General features: G+C 52.9%; 2 protein-coding genes across 2 annotated transcripts; one reads left to right on the top strand and one right to left on the bottom strand.

The window, feature by feature from the left end:
* Positions 1–211: 211 nt before the first annotated feature.
* Positions 212–4,090, top strand: THBD (thrombomodulin). The gene has a single exon (XM_032248147.1). It carries the CDS (start codon positions 424–426, stop codon positions 2,314–2,316), a length of 1,893 nt encoding a protein of 630 aa, XP_032104038.1. The 5' UTR covers positions 212–423; the 3' UTR covers positions 2,317–4,090.
* Positions 4,091–7,208: 3,118 nt separating this feature from the next.
* SSTR4 (somatostatin receptor 4) lies at positions 7,209–14,615 on the bottom strand. Its single transcript, XM_032248145.1, has one exon. It carries the CDS (start codon positions 14,447–14,449, stop codon positions 13,283–13,285), a length of 1,167 nt encoding a protein of 388 aa, XP_032104036.1. The 5' UTR covers positions 14,450–14,615; the 3' UTR covers positions 7,209–13,282.
* Positions 14,616–14,864: the final 249 nt, after the last annotated feature.

Below are 14,864 nucleotides of genomic sequence, written 5' to 3'. Positions count from 1 at the left end.
CCCCACGCCCCATTCAAAGCCCTCTTCGCTGACGTCTCCGATTCCCAGAGCTCTGCAATGCGGGCTTTCCTTGGAAGTGGCGGCAACATGTATGAAAAGAAAAGGAGGTCCAAGAGATGAAGGAGGGCTGCACGCGTGGGGGTCAGAGTGGTGGGGGCGGCGACAGTCGTCTGGCTACAGGGGTGCTGGCCTTTCCTGGCGCCTGCCCCTGCTGGCCCCGCCCGAGAACCTCCCTGCGCCAGAGCCGGGTTTACTCATCCCGGCGAGGTGATCCCATGCGCGAGGGCGGGCTCAGGGCGGCCAGAGAACCCAGCAATCCTAGTATGCGGCCTCAGCCCTTCCCACCAGGCACTTCCTTCCTTTTCCCGAACGTCCAGGGAGGGAGGGCCGCGCACTTATAAACTCGAGCCCCGGCAGAGCCGCATGTCAGAGGCTGTCTCGCAGGGTCTGCGCGCCGCGGCCAGAAGCGTCTGGACTGAGACGGACAGGAGAGGCTGTCGCCAGCGGCGTCCTGCGCCCCTCTGCTCCGGCACGGCCCCGTCTCAGTGCCTGCGCTTTTCCCGGCGCCTGCACACGGCGCGCCTAGGTAACATGCTAGGGGCCGGGCTCCTTGGCGTGCTGGCTCTGGCCGGCCTGGGGCTCCCCGCGCCCGCAGAGCCGCAGCCCGGTGGCAGCCAGTGCGTCGAGCACGATTGCTTCGCGCTCTACCCGGGCCCCACGACCTTCCTCGCTGCCAGCCAGATCTGCGTTAGACTGCAGGGCCACCTAATGACAGTGCGCTCCTCAGTGGCTGCCGATGTCATTTCCTTGCTGCTGAGCGGCGACGGCGACATTGGCCCGCGCCTCTGGATCGGCCTGCAGCTGCCACCAGGGTGCGGCGACCCCAAGAGCCTCGGGCCCCTGCGCGGCTTCCAGTGGGTTACGGGAGACAACCACACCAGCTACAGCAGGTGGGCGGAGCTCGACCTCAATGGGGCTCCACTCTGCGGCCCGCTGTGCGTCGCAGTCTCTGCTGCTGGGGCCCCTGTCCCCGGCGAGCCTGTCTGGGAGGAGCAGCCTTGCGATGCGAAGGCCGATGGCTTCCTCTGCGAGTTCCACTTCCCAGCCACCTGCAGGCCCCTGGTGGTGGAGCCCGGAGCCGCGGCTGCCGCCGTCCGGATCACCTATGGCACCCCATTCGCTGCCCGCGGAGCGGACTTTCAGGCGCTGCCGGTGGGCAGCTCCGCCGCGGTGGCGCCCCTTGGCTTGGAGCTGACGTGCGCCGCGCCGCCTGGGGAGGTCCAGGGACACTGGACTAGGGATGCGCCCGGCGCTTGGGACTGCAGCGTGGAGAACGGCGGCTGCGAGCACGCGTGCAATGCGAGCGCTGGGGCGCCCCGCTGCCTCTGCCCAGCCGGCGCCGCCCTGCAGGCAGACGGGCGCTCCTGCACCGCCCCCGAGAAGCAGTCCTGCGAAGACCTCTGCGAGCACTTCTGCGTTCGAAACCCCGACAAGCCCGGCTCCTATTCGTGCATGTGCGAGACCGGCTACCAGCTGGCGGACGACCTGCACCGGTGCGTGGACGTGGACGACTGCATGCTGGTGTCCAATCTGTGCCCACAGCGCTGTGTCAACACTCAGGGTGGCTTCGAATGCCACTGCTACCCTGGCTACGACCTGGTGGACGGCGAGTGCGTGGAGCCCGTGGACCCGTGCTTCGGAACCAACTGCGAGTACCAGTGCCAGCCCTTGGGCCAAACGAGCTACCGCTGCACCTGCGCCGAAGGCTTCGCGCCCGTGCCCCAGGCGCCGCACAGGTGCCAGATGTTTTGCAACCAGACTGCCTGTCCAGCCGACTGCGACCCCAACACCAAGTCTAACTGTGAGTGTCCTGAAGGCTACATCCTGGACGAAGGTTTCATGTGCACCGACATCGACGAGTGCGAGAACGGCGGCTTCTGCTCCGGGGAGTGCCGCAACCTCCCCGGTACCTTCGAGTGCGTCTGCGGGCCCGACTCGGCCCTCACCGTCCAGATGGGCACCGACTGTGACACCGACAAGGTGGACGGAGGCGACGGCGGCTCTGGAGAGCCTCCCGTCAGCCCGACGCCGGGCTCCACCTCCAATCCCCCGGCCGCGGGGCGCGTGCATTCGGGCGTGCTCATAGGCATCTCCATCGCCAGCCTGTCCCTGGTGGTGGCGCTTTTGGCTCTCCTCCGCCACCTGCGCAAGAAGCAGGGTGCCACCAGGGCCAAGATGGAGTACAAGTGCGCGGCCCCCTCCAAGGAGGTAGTGCTGCAGCACGTGCGGACCGAGCAGACGCCGCAGGGACTCTGAGCGACCTCGGTCCAGGAGCCCGGCTTTGGCGTGGCCTTCCTCTCGCTCCTGTGCCTCCTCACCCTCAGCTGTACTCCACTCAGCTACCCACAGCACCTTAGCTGGATTACCGCTGGAGAAGGCCCGCCCCGCCCCCACCAAGCCGTGTTCTCCGATTTCATGCCTAAATGGGGAGGGGGTGATTAGAGGGAGCTGAGCCTCAGCCCCTTCCATGACGTCACTGGACCACCGGGCAGAGATGACGATTTTACGACGAAGACAAAGACTGCGAGTGTCCCAGCTCCTCACCACTGGGCGCAGGAGGGTGAGCGTTATTGGTTGGCGGCCCTTTGGGCAGACCTTGACCTCGTGGGCTAGGGATGAGCAAAATATTTATTTTTTTAAAGTATTTAGGCTTTTATTTGTTTCCTTTTTTCCGACTTATATGTCTCCAGTATCCTTTGCACACCTCTCCCGTCTCTCTCTACAACTCCCACTTGCCATGTGGCAGATAAACTATCTTAGTGAATTTTTTCTAGCCCTTTCACATTTATGAAGCAAGCCCCATTTATTCGCCATTCTTCCTAGTTTTCTCCTCTCGGGAACTGGGCCAGCTCACCTGAGTCGCCCTACCTGTGTCATCCTACCTGTGCCCGACCCTATTTCTTTTGCCCGTAGCTGTCTGCTCAGACAGAACTCCCACATGAAACAGAAACAAAAGCGCTAAAAGTAACAACGGCCGTTTGCTTTTTCACCAGATTTGCTAATTTATCCTGAAATTTCAGGTTCTCGGTGCAAAATAATTTTAAACAAAGGTTGAGATGTAAAATGCATTAAATTAATGTTGCTAGACTGTCATAGAAATTACACCCAAAGGGGTTTTTATCTTTATTTTTTTAAACAGTGAGCCTGAACTTTGTGGTTGCTTTGATTTGTACTGAAAATGGTAATTGTTGCTAATTTTCTTATGTAGTTTCCTTTTTTGTTATTATTACTTACTTTTGACAGTGTTGAAAATGTTAGGAAGGTTGCTCTGGATTGAGAGAAGAGACAGGCACCTTCCAGGAGACAGTTTAAGAAAGTTTTGAGCCTCATGATTCACGCCAGTTGGTAATTGTCTCTCACTGTTCTTGTCACTGGTAGACCTAAATAAAACCAGCTCTACTGGTCTTATGGAAGGGAGCTTGGGAATAGATTTTAGCCTTAATCAGGTCCTCAGAGAATTTCTGCCATTTCAGAGGGTCTTTTGGAATGTGGCCCCTGAAAAAGAATTGGAAGCTGCCCATGGGAGCTGATTAGAGATGCAGAATCCTAAGCCCTACCCCATCCAGTTCATGAGAATCTATATTTAACAAGATCAGCAGGGGACGAGTCTGCTCAGTAATTTGAGGCCAGTGGTTCCAGACTGCTTCCAATTTTCTGGAATACATTAAATATGGATCAGTTATAAGTAGCAGGCCAAGTCAGGCCCTTATTTTCAAGAAACTGAGGAATTTTTATTGCATAGCTTTGCTCTCTGGTAGAAAAGACTAGGTACACATCTCTAGACACTGCCACACAGGATCTGCAAGGCCTTTGGTTCAACTAAGCTAGGAAGGAAATCCTGCTTCAGTGTATGGAAACAAATGTATCATAGAAATGTATCTTTTGTAAGACAAAGATTTTCGTCTTCTATTTTATAAACTCAACATATTTGTACATAGTTATTTATTTGTTGGAGATAAACTAGAACACAGGCAAAACCCTTGCTATGACATCACGTGTACAAAATAAACAAATTACAATGTGCTCTTGGGTTGTGTGTCTGTTCACTTTTCCTTCCCTAGTTCCCTCATTTTAAACCATGCAAATGCTGTGAGACGCATGAAGGGCTGCCCTGCACCCCAGCACTCGTGTTGTCTGATGATGGCACCCTCTCTGATTTTCAAAGTTCTTTCCAGAGGCTGTTACTTTCACTGTAGAACGACTTCATGCTATCTCCGTATGCACAAATATTTATTTATTTCCTTCTGTAACCATAACAACTTCATATATGAGGACTTGTTTTCTGTGCTTTTTAGTACATTACAGGATCATTTGTTGGAATGAATTAAATAAACCCTTCCTGGGGCAACTGGTGAATCCCAGCTGTGTGTCCTGTGTATGGTTTGGCATTATCTGCTCTGCAAGATATCCAAATTCAATGTAGTCATGAAGGATCTCAGCTGGTGGCTCTAATTCAAGTGTTCATTTCTAAAGGTATGAAATCATTCCCATCTCTGTTGGAGATTAAAAACATTGCCTTTTCAATGCACACATTTCTTGGGCTCACTTTCCTAGGATGGTAGGGCTGGCTCAATGCAATATGCAGGGCTCAGAAAGGGTTTTTAAAGAAAAAATTAAAAGAAAATAAAGCCCAGGCAAACATTCAAATGCTTTATATGCCTGGATAATGCCAAATTTTTGAGTTTTAGTTTGTGTGGCTATTGTGAAAGCAGGGTTGGAGATTTTGGCATCCATCACAGATGCAGTGATGACTTTGTGTGTGTGTGTGTGTGTGTGTGTGCTGGGGCAGCTGCTATGCACAGTGCCCTATGGAGACAGCAAGCTGAGACAAGCTCCCCCTAAGGAGTAGACTAAGTCTTTGTGAAGGAAGAGCTACACAAGGAGGGACAGGACAGTTGTAGATAAACGGGGCTGGAGACCAGAGGAGACAGTGACACCTTACAATTTGCTCCTGATACCCAGCCTTCTATTTTTCAAGAGGATCAGCTCCCAGTCACTGTCAAATTGACTTTCAAGGGCTCATTGTGTTAGGATTTCTTCTCATTCCAGAAGAGGGGCATCTTCTTAAGGGACACTGGAAGACCAAAGCACAATTTCAAAACCCAGAGGCAAAAACCCTTCATGTCCTGAGCAAAAACCTAGGACATTAGTTGTTTGGGGCCCTGAGCTTCCCTGTCCGCCTCACTTCCTACTGCCTGAGGGATCGATGGTTGTTTACAGGTCTCATCTGAACTTGAAATTCTCAAAACAGCTAAATAGCCACAGTGCCTCTCAGAGAAAGATGCCAGGACCACATAAACACATCACATCAGTTAGCTTTACAAACTATCCCCCCCGCATGTACAATCAGTGTAGACTTTATGAAACCAGAGCCATGGGATCAACCTGTGCAGTCTGCTTTCTGTTCACATCATCTGACATCCAGGTCCAAGGGAGGCTCCCAGAGACCAGTTGCTGTGATATTTCACAGCATGAGAGGCCGGGGCAAGAAAGCCAAGGTAGTATTTCTGGATAAGCCAGCATTCAAGTATTCTTTTGTTTATGTTTTCTAGTCTTCGGTTATAAAGTAAACAGAAGTCAATTTCCAATCACCCCCAAATTGTACTTCACTTAGAATCAGTGATAAGTGCAGGGGAAGACAAGCACAGCATACTCTGCAACGGCACAAGAGGGAGACAGGATTTAGAGTGAAGGACTGGAGGGCTCTTCCCGGACAAGATGACACAACAGCAGACCTGAAGGGGAGGGAGGGGTTTGTCAAATGCACACCGGAGAGGGAGCAGTCCAGGCCGGAAGGGCTGTACATGAGACGGCGCTGCACCGGGAAGATCCCTGGCTAAGCGCACTGGGCATAGTGAACTAGGTGCTGCTGGCTGCAAGGGAGGCCGAGAGGTGGAAAGACACAGGCAGCAGGAGAGGACTGTAGGGTTGGAAGTCAAAGACACTGCAAGGAAGACTTTGAAAGAATGACATTGAAAAATGTTCTAGGTCCAAATGGGGGTACTCAAGGAGTTCTGATAACAGCATGCGGGGATTCAATTTATGTACTGCATTGTTTGGGAAGACGATAACTAATTCTAGACATATTTACATGTCCCCTTGGGCAGAAACTGCACGATTTCTGCTGTAAGCACCCCACAGGGCTAATACGTGGTGTGGGCAGGGTACCGCCTGGATGTGATCCCAGCCTAACACCTGCTGGTTACATGGCCGTGGGCACCACGTCACCCTTTGAAGACTGTGGGAGGGTGCATGTAGAGCTACCTCACAACGTTTCCGAAGAGATTAGATGAGGCAGTAAGCTCAGTTTCTGGCCCATAGTAGATGCCCAATAACTGTGCCAGTGAACTGGTAGATGCATAAATGGGTGCAGAAAAAAGCTGTGTTGCAGTCATGAGTGTCTTAGGGGTAATCTCAAGTTTTCGTAAAGTGGAAACTGTTTCATCAAGGGAAAACGCAGTCACTTGGACCTGATGTTGTCAATGCTGGAGGAGCCGTAATGTTGGATTTGCAGGCATCCATCATAGCTTAAATGGGGAGATTTTTGTACCAGGCGAGAAGTGACCTCCAGCCTCAGTCACTGTAAAATCCAGCTTCGAAGGCTCCGGTCTGTTTTCCCTACTCACAAAGCCTAGTCAAATACAGGGGGCAGAGCCTCTGTCCGTTGGACTCCCAGGGAGGCTCGGAGGAGAAAGAACATGCTCCAGAGTGCTCTGCACCATTTCTTAGGGCCCAAAGGAGAAAGAAACAGCTCTGGCCCCGGCAGAGCCAGGCCTCCTATCGGGGGCTACGCGGGGAGGTTCCTGGCGTGACAGTCCTTCCAGTGACAGTATGGTCGTGGATGGGGCCAGGGGACAGAAGAGCCTCACCTTCTACCTTCCAGAGACACCTTCTGTTCTCTGCTGAATGCAATTCCTTATTATATCATCTATTCAAGGAAAACTGAGGTTGCAAAGAATACATGAAAACACATTTTCTTCATGGTTATGTAGCTCAGCGGCGGGTACCCAAAATACACCGCCTGATCTTCAGAGGCATTTCTTCATAAAACAATACAGGCAACACCCAATTCTTTCTTTCTTTCTTTTCCAGAGTGAATGCCCTGGGTTCACTGCTATCTCTTTTTGTTTTGAGTGTTCCTTTCCTCCTTTTTTTTTGGTTATCAGGTTCAGATATAGGCAAACAACTGATTTCCTCTCACAAGAGAAACTCAATGTTGTTTTAACATGAGACTCTAACAGGATCGAAATTGTTTTCAGTGTTTTGAAAGTGTGATTGTGAAAGACAAAAGAACCCTGGGGATGGGTTAATTCGAGGTCACGCCCAATGGAGACAGTGCAAGACACACAGACAGCGGAGGGTTTCAGGGATCCAATGGGAAACATTAAGAGTCAAAGCTGGGGTCTGCGACAATTATGCCACCTGGGCCGCAGGCCAGGTGTTTTTTTGAATCTCTTCCTGACGGAAATCTTCTGTTAAAAAAGGAAATTTTATACAGATCTTATCCTGAGACAAAACTCACTTATCTTCTGCATATTCAATGCTTGGCAACACAGCTTCTGAAACTGCCTGTCTCAAAGCTTTCTGGTTTCTCACTGATGCGGTCCCTAAATGCGAACTCACCCCACTGTCGTCCAGCAAACCTGTGTTCCACTTGGTAAGGCGGAGAGGGGCTTTTCAACGTTCTCCCGAATTCCTCCCCTTTTCCCTCTGACTCCTGCCTTGCTTTGATTTAATTCCTTTGAGAACATGGAATTAAATTTTCCAGGAACTCTGGAGATCCGAAGCCTTGTTCCTTGCCCCCTTCTTTTAACAAATGTGTTCTGAAATGCTCATATGATCCCAAATCACCATTTTTAGTAAGCCTTTGCCAGGGTTTGACTGTAGTCTTTCTTCACGTGTTTTCCCCCCCTCCTAAAAGGTAGCACTGCAGAAACCCAATGGCAGTGCCAGGAGAATGGAAAGTCTGAGGAGTACATGGGGCATTCCCAGTTTCACTGTTTAATTTGTCTGAGACTCTCCAGAGCACAGGATATGGCCTCACAGGAAATGATAAACACGAACCAAAATGAAGAGAGCAACACAAGCCCAGCAGCAAGCTGTCTGGAGGCTGCAGCAAATGGAAATGGTGGTTTTTGGGAGGGGCTGGGTCTGGAGGACAGTCTGCTCTCTTTGATGGGCAGAAAGCTAGGAGTGGCATCCATACCCTCTCTCCAGTGCGTGGAGTGAAGGATAACAAAGTCACTATGGAACTAGCAGCTTGCCCAGGAACATACTCAACCCCATAGTTCGTCCGGATGGTGTCTGGAGTGCAGGACACTTCTTTTCACATCCAGAAGGTCGAGAGGGCGGCAGCTTCCTCTGTAAATTGATTGAGGTCTCATAGTCTGGGGGGAGGAGCTTGAGAAATGGTATAATCAGGTGGCCTTCCTGGGACCACCAGATGGGACAGCACCATCTCCAATTCTGTACGCCCTCAGGTCCTCCCCATGCTATCTGTGTCCTGTAAAGATTTCTTTACTGTACAGTGCTTATTTAGGTTTAGAACTGCACCCTCATTTCTGTGCTTAGCCACAAATCACAGCCACCAAGAGTGAAGTGGATGGTGACCAAAACAGTCCCTATCATGATTGGGGCAACAGCTACTCAAATGTAAAAATTTGCATGTCAAAATTCATAGAACTGTAGAACTAAAAAGAGAACACTCTAACATGAGTAAATTATGCTTCAATTAAAAATAGATTAAAAAGAAATTACAGCCTCCACAGAATACTAATGAAGGCCTGATTAAAAAAAAAAATGAAAAAGAGGACACCTAACTCTGCACCAACTCCCTCTTCCCCCTCCTGTGTCATGAAGCAGTCACCATCTGAATGGTGAGCCTTCCTCCCCGGGGCCAGGAATGCAGCCCCTGTGCGTCACTGCACACCCGCAGGGGGGTAATGCGGCTCTGACCTCCCCACAGTCACGCAGCCCTTCCGGGCCACTGTGGGCTGGAAGTGGGAGAGCTGGGACTCATCTGCCCAGTCTGTGTGCCTCTCAGTCTGTTCCCTCTCCCCATTTGCCATGTGTCCACACTGGGTGAGTGCTGACCTTAGGCAGCCTCACTCTGCAGGCAGAGATAGAGCCCCAGGAATCCAGTCATTTCAAGTCCTATGATGCAGCAGGTGGATGCGCATGGTGTCTATTGACAATAGAAAGCCACATGTTTTCATGTGTAGAAAGTTAATACTCACATTCTAGGCAACACTGTTAATGACCTAGGATTTTTTTTTATGTTGTTTCTCCCCCATTCCAGAAAGTGGCCCCACTGTTAGACACTCAAGTCAATTCTTTCACAGGATCAGGACCCTGCCTTTCAGTTGATACAAAGCTGATGAAAGTTGGAAAGAAGGACATGATCATCCTGCCAGACCCTCCCTGAAGATGGAGGCGTGCGAGCCTCAATTTCACAAGGACCCCAGAGCTTTTGATGGGCTTCTCTTGCCAGACAGACCCAAGCCCCTCATTAGAGCCTGCCACCGCTGACACATGGCTCTTAGGGCAAAGTCCTCATCTTTGAGGTGGCATAGAAGATGCTGGGCTCCTGCTTAAATGCTTGCCAGAGCCTCAAACACCCCTGTGGTCCGTGTTCTGGTCACACTGAGCCCTTCTGTGCCTGTTACTACTCTGCTTTGTTTTTGCACGCCCTTTGCACATGCTGCTCCCGCTGCTTACAGCCTACAGGAACACCCCGTGCCCCGCCCCTTCCTCTCCTAGTTAATGCATCGGTACCCTTCAGAGGAGGTCATCTCCAGCCGCTTTCCTGGGGGAAGCCTGCTCTGAGTCAAGGGCAGCTTCCTTTATCATCATCTCTTAGAAGGCAGATTCCTTTACTGTAGAGTGCTTACTTAGGTTTAGAACTGCACCCTCATTTCTGTGCTTATTTGATGAACGCCTGTCTTTGGCCACTAGTGTCTGAGCTCCATGAAGGCAGAAGCTGCCTGTGTAGACTCTCTGTGTTGCCTCAAAACTGGCTGCACCACCCGAGAGAAGCACTCAGCGAACTGTCCGCATGTATCCCCAACTGCACACAGGTCAGCAGGACAGTTTCCAGGGTGTGCTGCTGGCTGACGGTGTACACCATAGCGGAGCTGTCTCAGAAAATGCAGCCCTAGGATTCTGACATTCGTTCTTAAGGAATCGGAGGCTATGCTGTCATCTACTTACTGCATGAGAATGTGGTAGATAGGGGTGGTTCACTACCTCCAACCTCTCAGAGAAGAGTGTCAATGGCCACCTTTGCTAGGATTCACGTCTGAGGCAGTGAATCTGGTTTCTGAGGCAGTGCCGCCAAAACATGTGGCAGTCAGTCGACCCTTTGCATCCACCTCTAGCACCTAAGGAATGCCAGCTATGATGACTTTAACGAAGGTGAAGCCAAGACTTCACAGACAAGTGTGAAAGGCATATGCATCTTTGCTCACAGATCAGAGCAAACTGGGCAGTTATCCTGTTCAGTGACAGCTTGTCACATCCAATTACCATCTTCCTGATCATCTGGGAACATGTAACACCTGGCTTGCCGTGGAACAGTAAATTAAAGGCAATTTAAAAAGAAACAGCAAGATCTCTGATGGGTGGAGGGATGAGCAAAGTCTGTTTCTACCTTTGGCAGGAAATGTTTTTATTCACATTGATGTCAAAAGCTGTGACTCCTGGTCTTAGCAGGCACAACGAGATGACCATCAAAGCAAGCCTCCCAAGCAGGTGACATAGGTCAACGGCTCTCAGGACCTTGGCTGTATGGCTCATGACTTCAATTCACTGAAATCTTCTGCACACAAACTACAAGGAAGGGTTTCACTCAACTGGTTGCTACAAAAACCTGGGTTTGATGGAAGTAAAGCTGGCAGCACTGCTGACGGGCTCCAAACGCAGCTCTGACGAGTGCTCAGGTGCCTTGCTGCTGCCAGGAATTGAAAAGGCCCTGAAGTTAAAGAACAGAGCAGTCGATCGGATCACCCCCCACCCCCACCCAGCCACCACCTGCATGACATGATTGCAGGGTCAAGGGCAGTGTTCACACTCATTTATCAGCAGTGATGGAAAGAAGACTAGGCAGAGAGCGTGCTGCCTCCTACCCTTCCACTGTCTGACTCACGTGTCTCCCCAGCATCTCTGCCAAAACAGAGTTTACAGCCGGGAAGAGCTCGAAACTTGAAACCTCCCTTGGTGCCTATTTCAAGTGTGAAACTGAGGCTTAAAGAGGTTAAATCACTGCTCACAAAGTAGCTGAGACTGAGATCTCCTGCCTCTCAGAGATTTTTCTTTCCATCACCTGAAGCTGCCTCACCTTCAACTTTCATCAGCTACATTAAAAAGGTTGAAGTTTCTAAATAGAATGTGTCTTATTCCGTGCTAACCTGGGCAGCCAGGCACTGGAGTTACCAAGACTCCTGGTCAGTGCCCTGCCTTGTTTATCAGCGAGTTTGCCCAGTCTGATCACTGGGGGACTAAAGAAAGGACCCCCATCCCCACACACAAGCTGGGAAGAAGCCCTAGGGACCATTGTCAGTGCCGTGAACCCCTCACCTCACTGCTACCACCCTGGGTGGTCCCTGCAGTTCCATTCAACCACATTTATCATGTGCCCATCCTGGCACGCATTGTCAGACACTGAAGAACAAAGAAATACTGCAGTTTAAAAACCTCCAAGTAGCTGTGGTTACATGAGACCCACAGTCATGGGACTGACTTACTCTAAATGCCCAAGGTAACCCTGGTCGGTACTGAAAATCAGGGATGGTTGATGTCTCTGTGTGTGTTCCCTTGTGTTTGCAAGATCACAGGGTTCTGTGACTTAGTTTTGAAACTTCCATTTTATAGTCATGTCTCTAGTTTGGCTGTGCATTCTCTGAGCGGTCTGTGAGGCTGACCACTCGAAATAGCATAGGGTGTTGCCCTTTGGCTGTGTCTCCCCCTCCCCACACCAACTTCTCCACACCATCAGAATGGTCATCCAGAATCAGGCCGGCAGCTAAACCCAGGCCGGTGGCTTAACTCTGAATGTGAAGCCAGGTGGGGCCCCACAAACAGCACGTCATACATGTTCCTCTGTTGTTACACCAGATGCTAACATAAGTGTTGCAAGTTCTCCTTTGCCCCCTCCCCTGCTTTTATCAGAAAGCAGAATTAAAGCTCCTCTTATGCTCTTTCCTCTTGGGAAAGACGATTTATCCTTTGGTTAACACATCAGGCAACAAAGTTACAGCCTCTTATTGTGTTCAACTTACATGTTAATATCTAATGTGGCTGATGTTTTACTGAACGATGACATTCTAAAATAGTGGGTGATGACGCTGCCTCCTCTGTGTAAAACCTGGGCTGGTTCCCATCCCTCGCTGCTCTCTGCTCTTTCCCCGCCCATGGCTCCCCTCCCACTCACCACCACAGTATAAATTGCTGCCTTAATGAGTTCTCATTTTCCCACATCAAAGGATCAGGGACAAAAATTACATCATAGAAGCTAGACGAGGTTTTTATCTTCTCTGCTTTGTTATTACTGACCTGGTTTTATGCCTTGCAATAAGCCCCATGCCATGCCTCTCCAAACCTTTTCTACTCACAGGTAGACTGCTCCCAGCCCAGGACACCCCAGGGAGGCACTTGGGACAGCAAGCAGGTATTTTCCCCAGGTGGGGAGTGAGGGGGAAGAGAAACAAGTGTCCCACTCTGTTGACATAAGTCTCACGTAGCAACAAGAGCCCAGGAAGAGACACAGAGGACAGGTACTTGCGGGCATCTTCCTTCCTCCTCTTTTCTGTGCAAGCTGTTCTCCCACCACAAGGCAGAGCGTCTGCAGTGAGGAAGGGTGCTACCTGCCTTCACCCTCTTAAGTTCTCTCCAAAGCAGCGGCTGTGACGAGTCACACACAGGGGCCATTCATTTCTCACCACCTCCTGCTTCCCAGCCCTTGAAGAACAGCCAGAGGTTCAGGAATTATTAATATCCTAGCCCAGTTCCCAAGGAGTCCTACCCAAAGCATCCTTCTGAAAGCCAGAGTGCTGGGGAGAGGAGAGCAGCAGCAGACTTCTGACACTCCCCAGCTGGCACATGCGCTGCTGGAAGGAACAGGTGGTGGAGCTTAGGTGAGCATCAAGGAGATGCAGTTTTCGGGGCTGTAGGAATGGTGCCGGCCCCTTGAGAGGTGGCCATGCAGGGCGGGTCGGGGGAGGACTCTTCAGAAGGTGGTGGTCCCGGTGAAGGGAATGCGCTTGCGGCTGGGTTCTGGTTGCAGGGGCTCCTGCTGGCAGGGAAGCGGGGGGCACATGCACCCTGCCCCACCTCTGCTCTTGAGAGCAGTGGCATAATAGTCCAGGGGCTCCTCCTCAGCCCCGCCAGCTCCTTCCAGGAGGCAGCAGCGCAGGCACAGAACTCGCTGGAAGGATCGGCGGAAGTTGTCGGAGAGGAAACCGTAGAGAATGGGGTTGGCGCAGCTGTTGGCATAGCTGAGGATGAGGGACACGTGGTTGACGGTGGCATCCAGGCTGGTCACGAAGAGGTTCAGCAGCTGCACCACATAGAAGGGCATCCAGCAGAGCACAAAGACAGCCACGACCATCAGCACCAGCCTGGTGATCTTCTTCTCAGAGCGCCTGCGCTGCTGCCAGCCAGCGCGCAGGGCCACGGCGCGCATCTTGCCCACGATGAGCAGGTAGCACAGGCCAATGGCCAGCACGGGCAGCAGGAAGCCCAGCAGGAAAGTGTAGACCACGAAGACTGCCGACCAGGCCGGGTGTGGCCAGTGCAGGTTGCAGGCCACGGCCTGGCCGCCGCGAGCCGGTCTGGTGTCTGCGAAGATGGCGATGGGGAGAGTGACCAGCAGGGCCGCCAGCCACACGCCCAGGTTGATGAGCTTGGCCACACTGGGCCGCCGATAGGTCGCCGCGCGCAGAGGGTGCACCACGGCTACGTAGCGGTCCACGCTGAGCACCGTGAGACAGAAGACGCTGGTGAACATGTTGAGGCCGTCGACGCTGAGCACCGCGCGGCACAGCACGGAGCCGAAGGGCCAGTGGCGCAGGGCGGCCGACGAGGCCACGAAGGGCACGCTCAGCATGAAGAGCTCGTCGGCGACCGCCAGGTTGAGCAGGTAGATGTTGGTAGCCGTCTTCATCTTGGCGTAGCGAAGGATCACGAAGATGACCAGGGCGTTGCCCACCAGCCCCACCAGGCAAACCAGCGCGTAGATGCACTGGATGGCGACCATGCCCGCCGTCCCTGCGCCCCCGCGCCCCGCCACCACCTCTTCCTCCTCCGCCGGGGCGCTGCTGGCGTTGGCTGCGGGGGGCCAGGCAGTGTCCAGCCCTTCCTCGCCCCCAGGGGGCAGCGTCGAGGGGGCGCTCATGCCCAGGGGTGTCGGTGCTGGGCTGCGGAGCGCGGGGAAGCTAGCGCTGCGCGAGAGAGCGCGGGCGGCGGGCCCCGGGCGGGGGCTGGTGCGCAGACGCGCGGCTCTTCCCGGCTCCGCTGAAGAGCTGCGAGAACCGCGGAGCGCCCGCCAATCCCCGAGCCGCGCGCCCCACCGCTGCTGGCACCCGGCGGGCTCGCACCCCTGGGGCCGGCGCCCCTCGGCGCCCCAGCTCCTGGGTGTAGGCGCCTGGCCTCACCCCGCCCTGGAGTCCTTTCCGGCCCCGCCCCGTTTTCCCACCTCCGCCGCCCCCTCCCGGCTGCCAGCTCCGCCCCAGGTTCCTAGGTCTCCGTCCAGCTCCAGGGTCACCGATAACCCCGCCCCGCCCAGCCCTCCCGGGGTCACCCGCCTGACC

This window comes from Sapajus apella, unplaced genomic scaffold (genome assembly GCF_009761245.1).
Source record: "Sapajus apella isolate SASKATOON/1434 unplaced genomic scaffold, GSC_monkey_1.0 scaffold65, whole genome shotgun sequence".
NCBI classification, from domain to species: Eukaryota; Metazoa; Chordata; class Mammalia; order Primates; family Cebidae; genus Sapajus; species Sapajus apella.
This window is presented reverse-complemented; position numbering and strand designations above follow the sequence as displayed.

Excerpts from the sequence above, each read along its gene's own strand:
- THBD (XM_032248147.1), top strand. The coding sequence starts at position 424 with ATGTCAGAGGCTGTCTCGCAGGGTCTGCGCGCCGCGGCCAGAAGCGTC.
- SSTR4 (XM_032248145.1), bottom strand. The coding sequence starts at position 14,449 with ATGAGCGCCCCCTCGACGCTGCCCCCTGGGGGCGAGGAAGGGCTGGAC.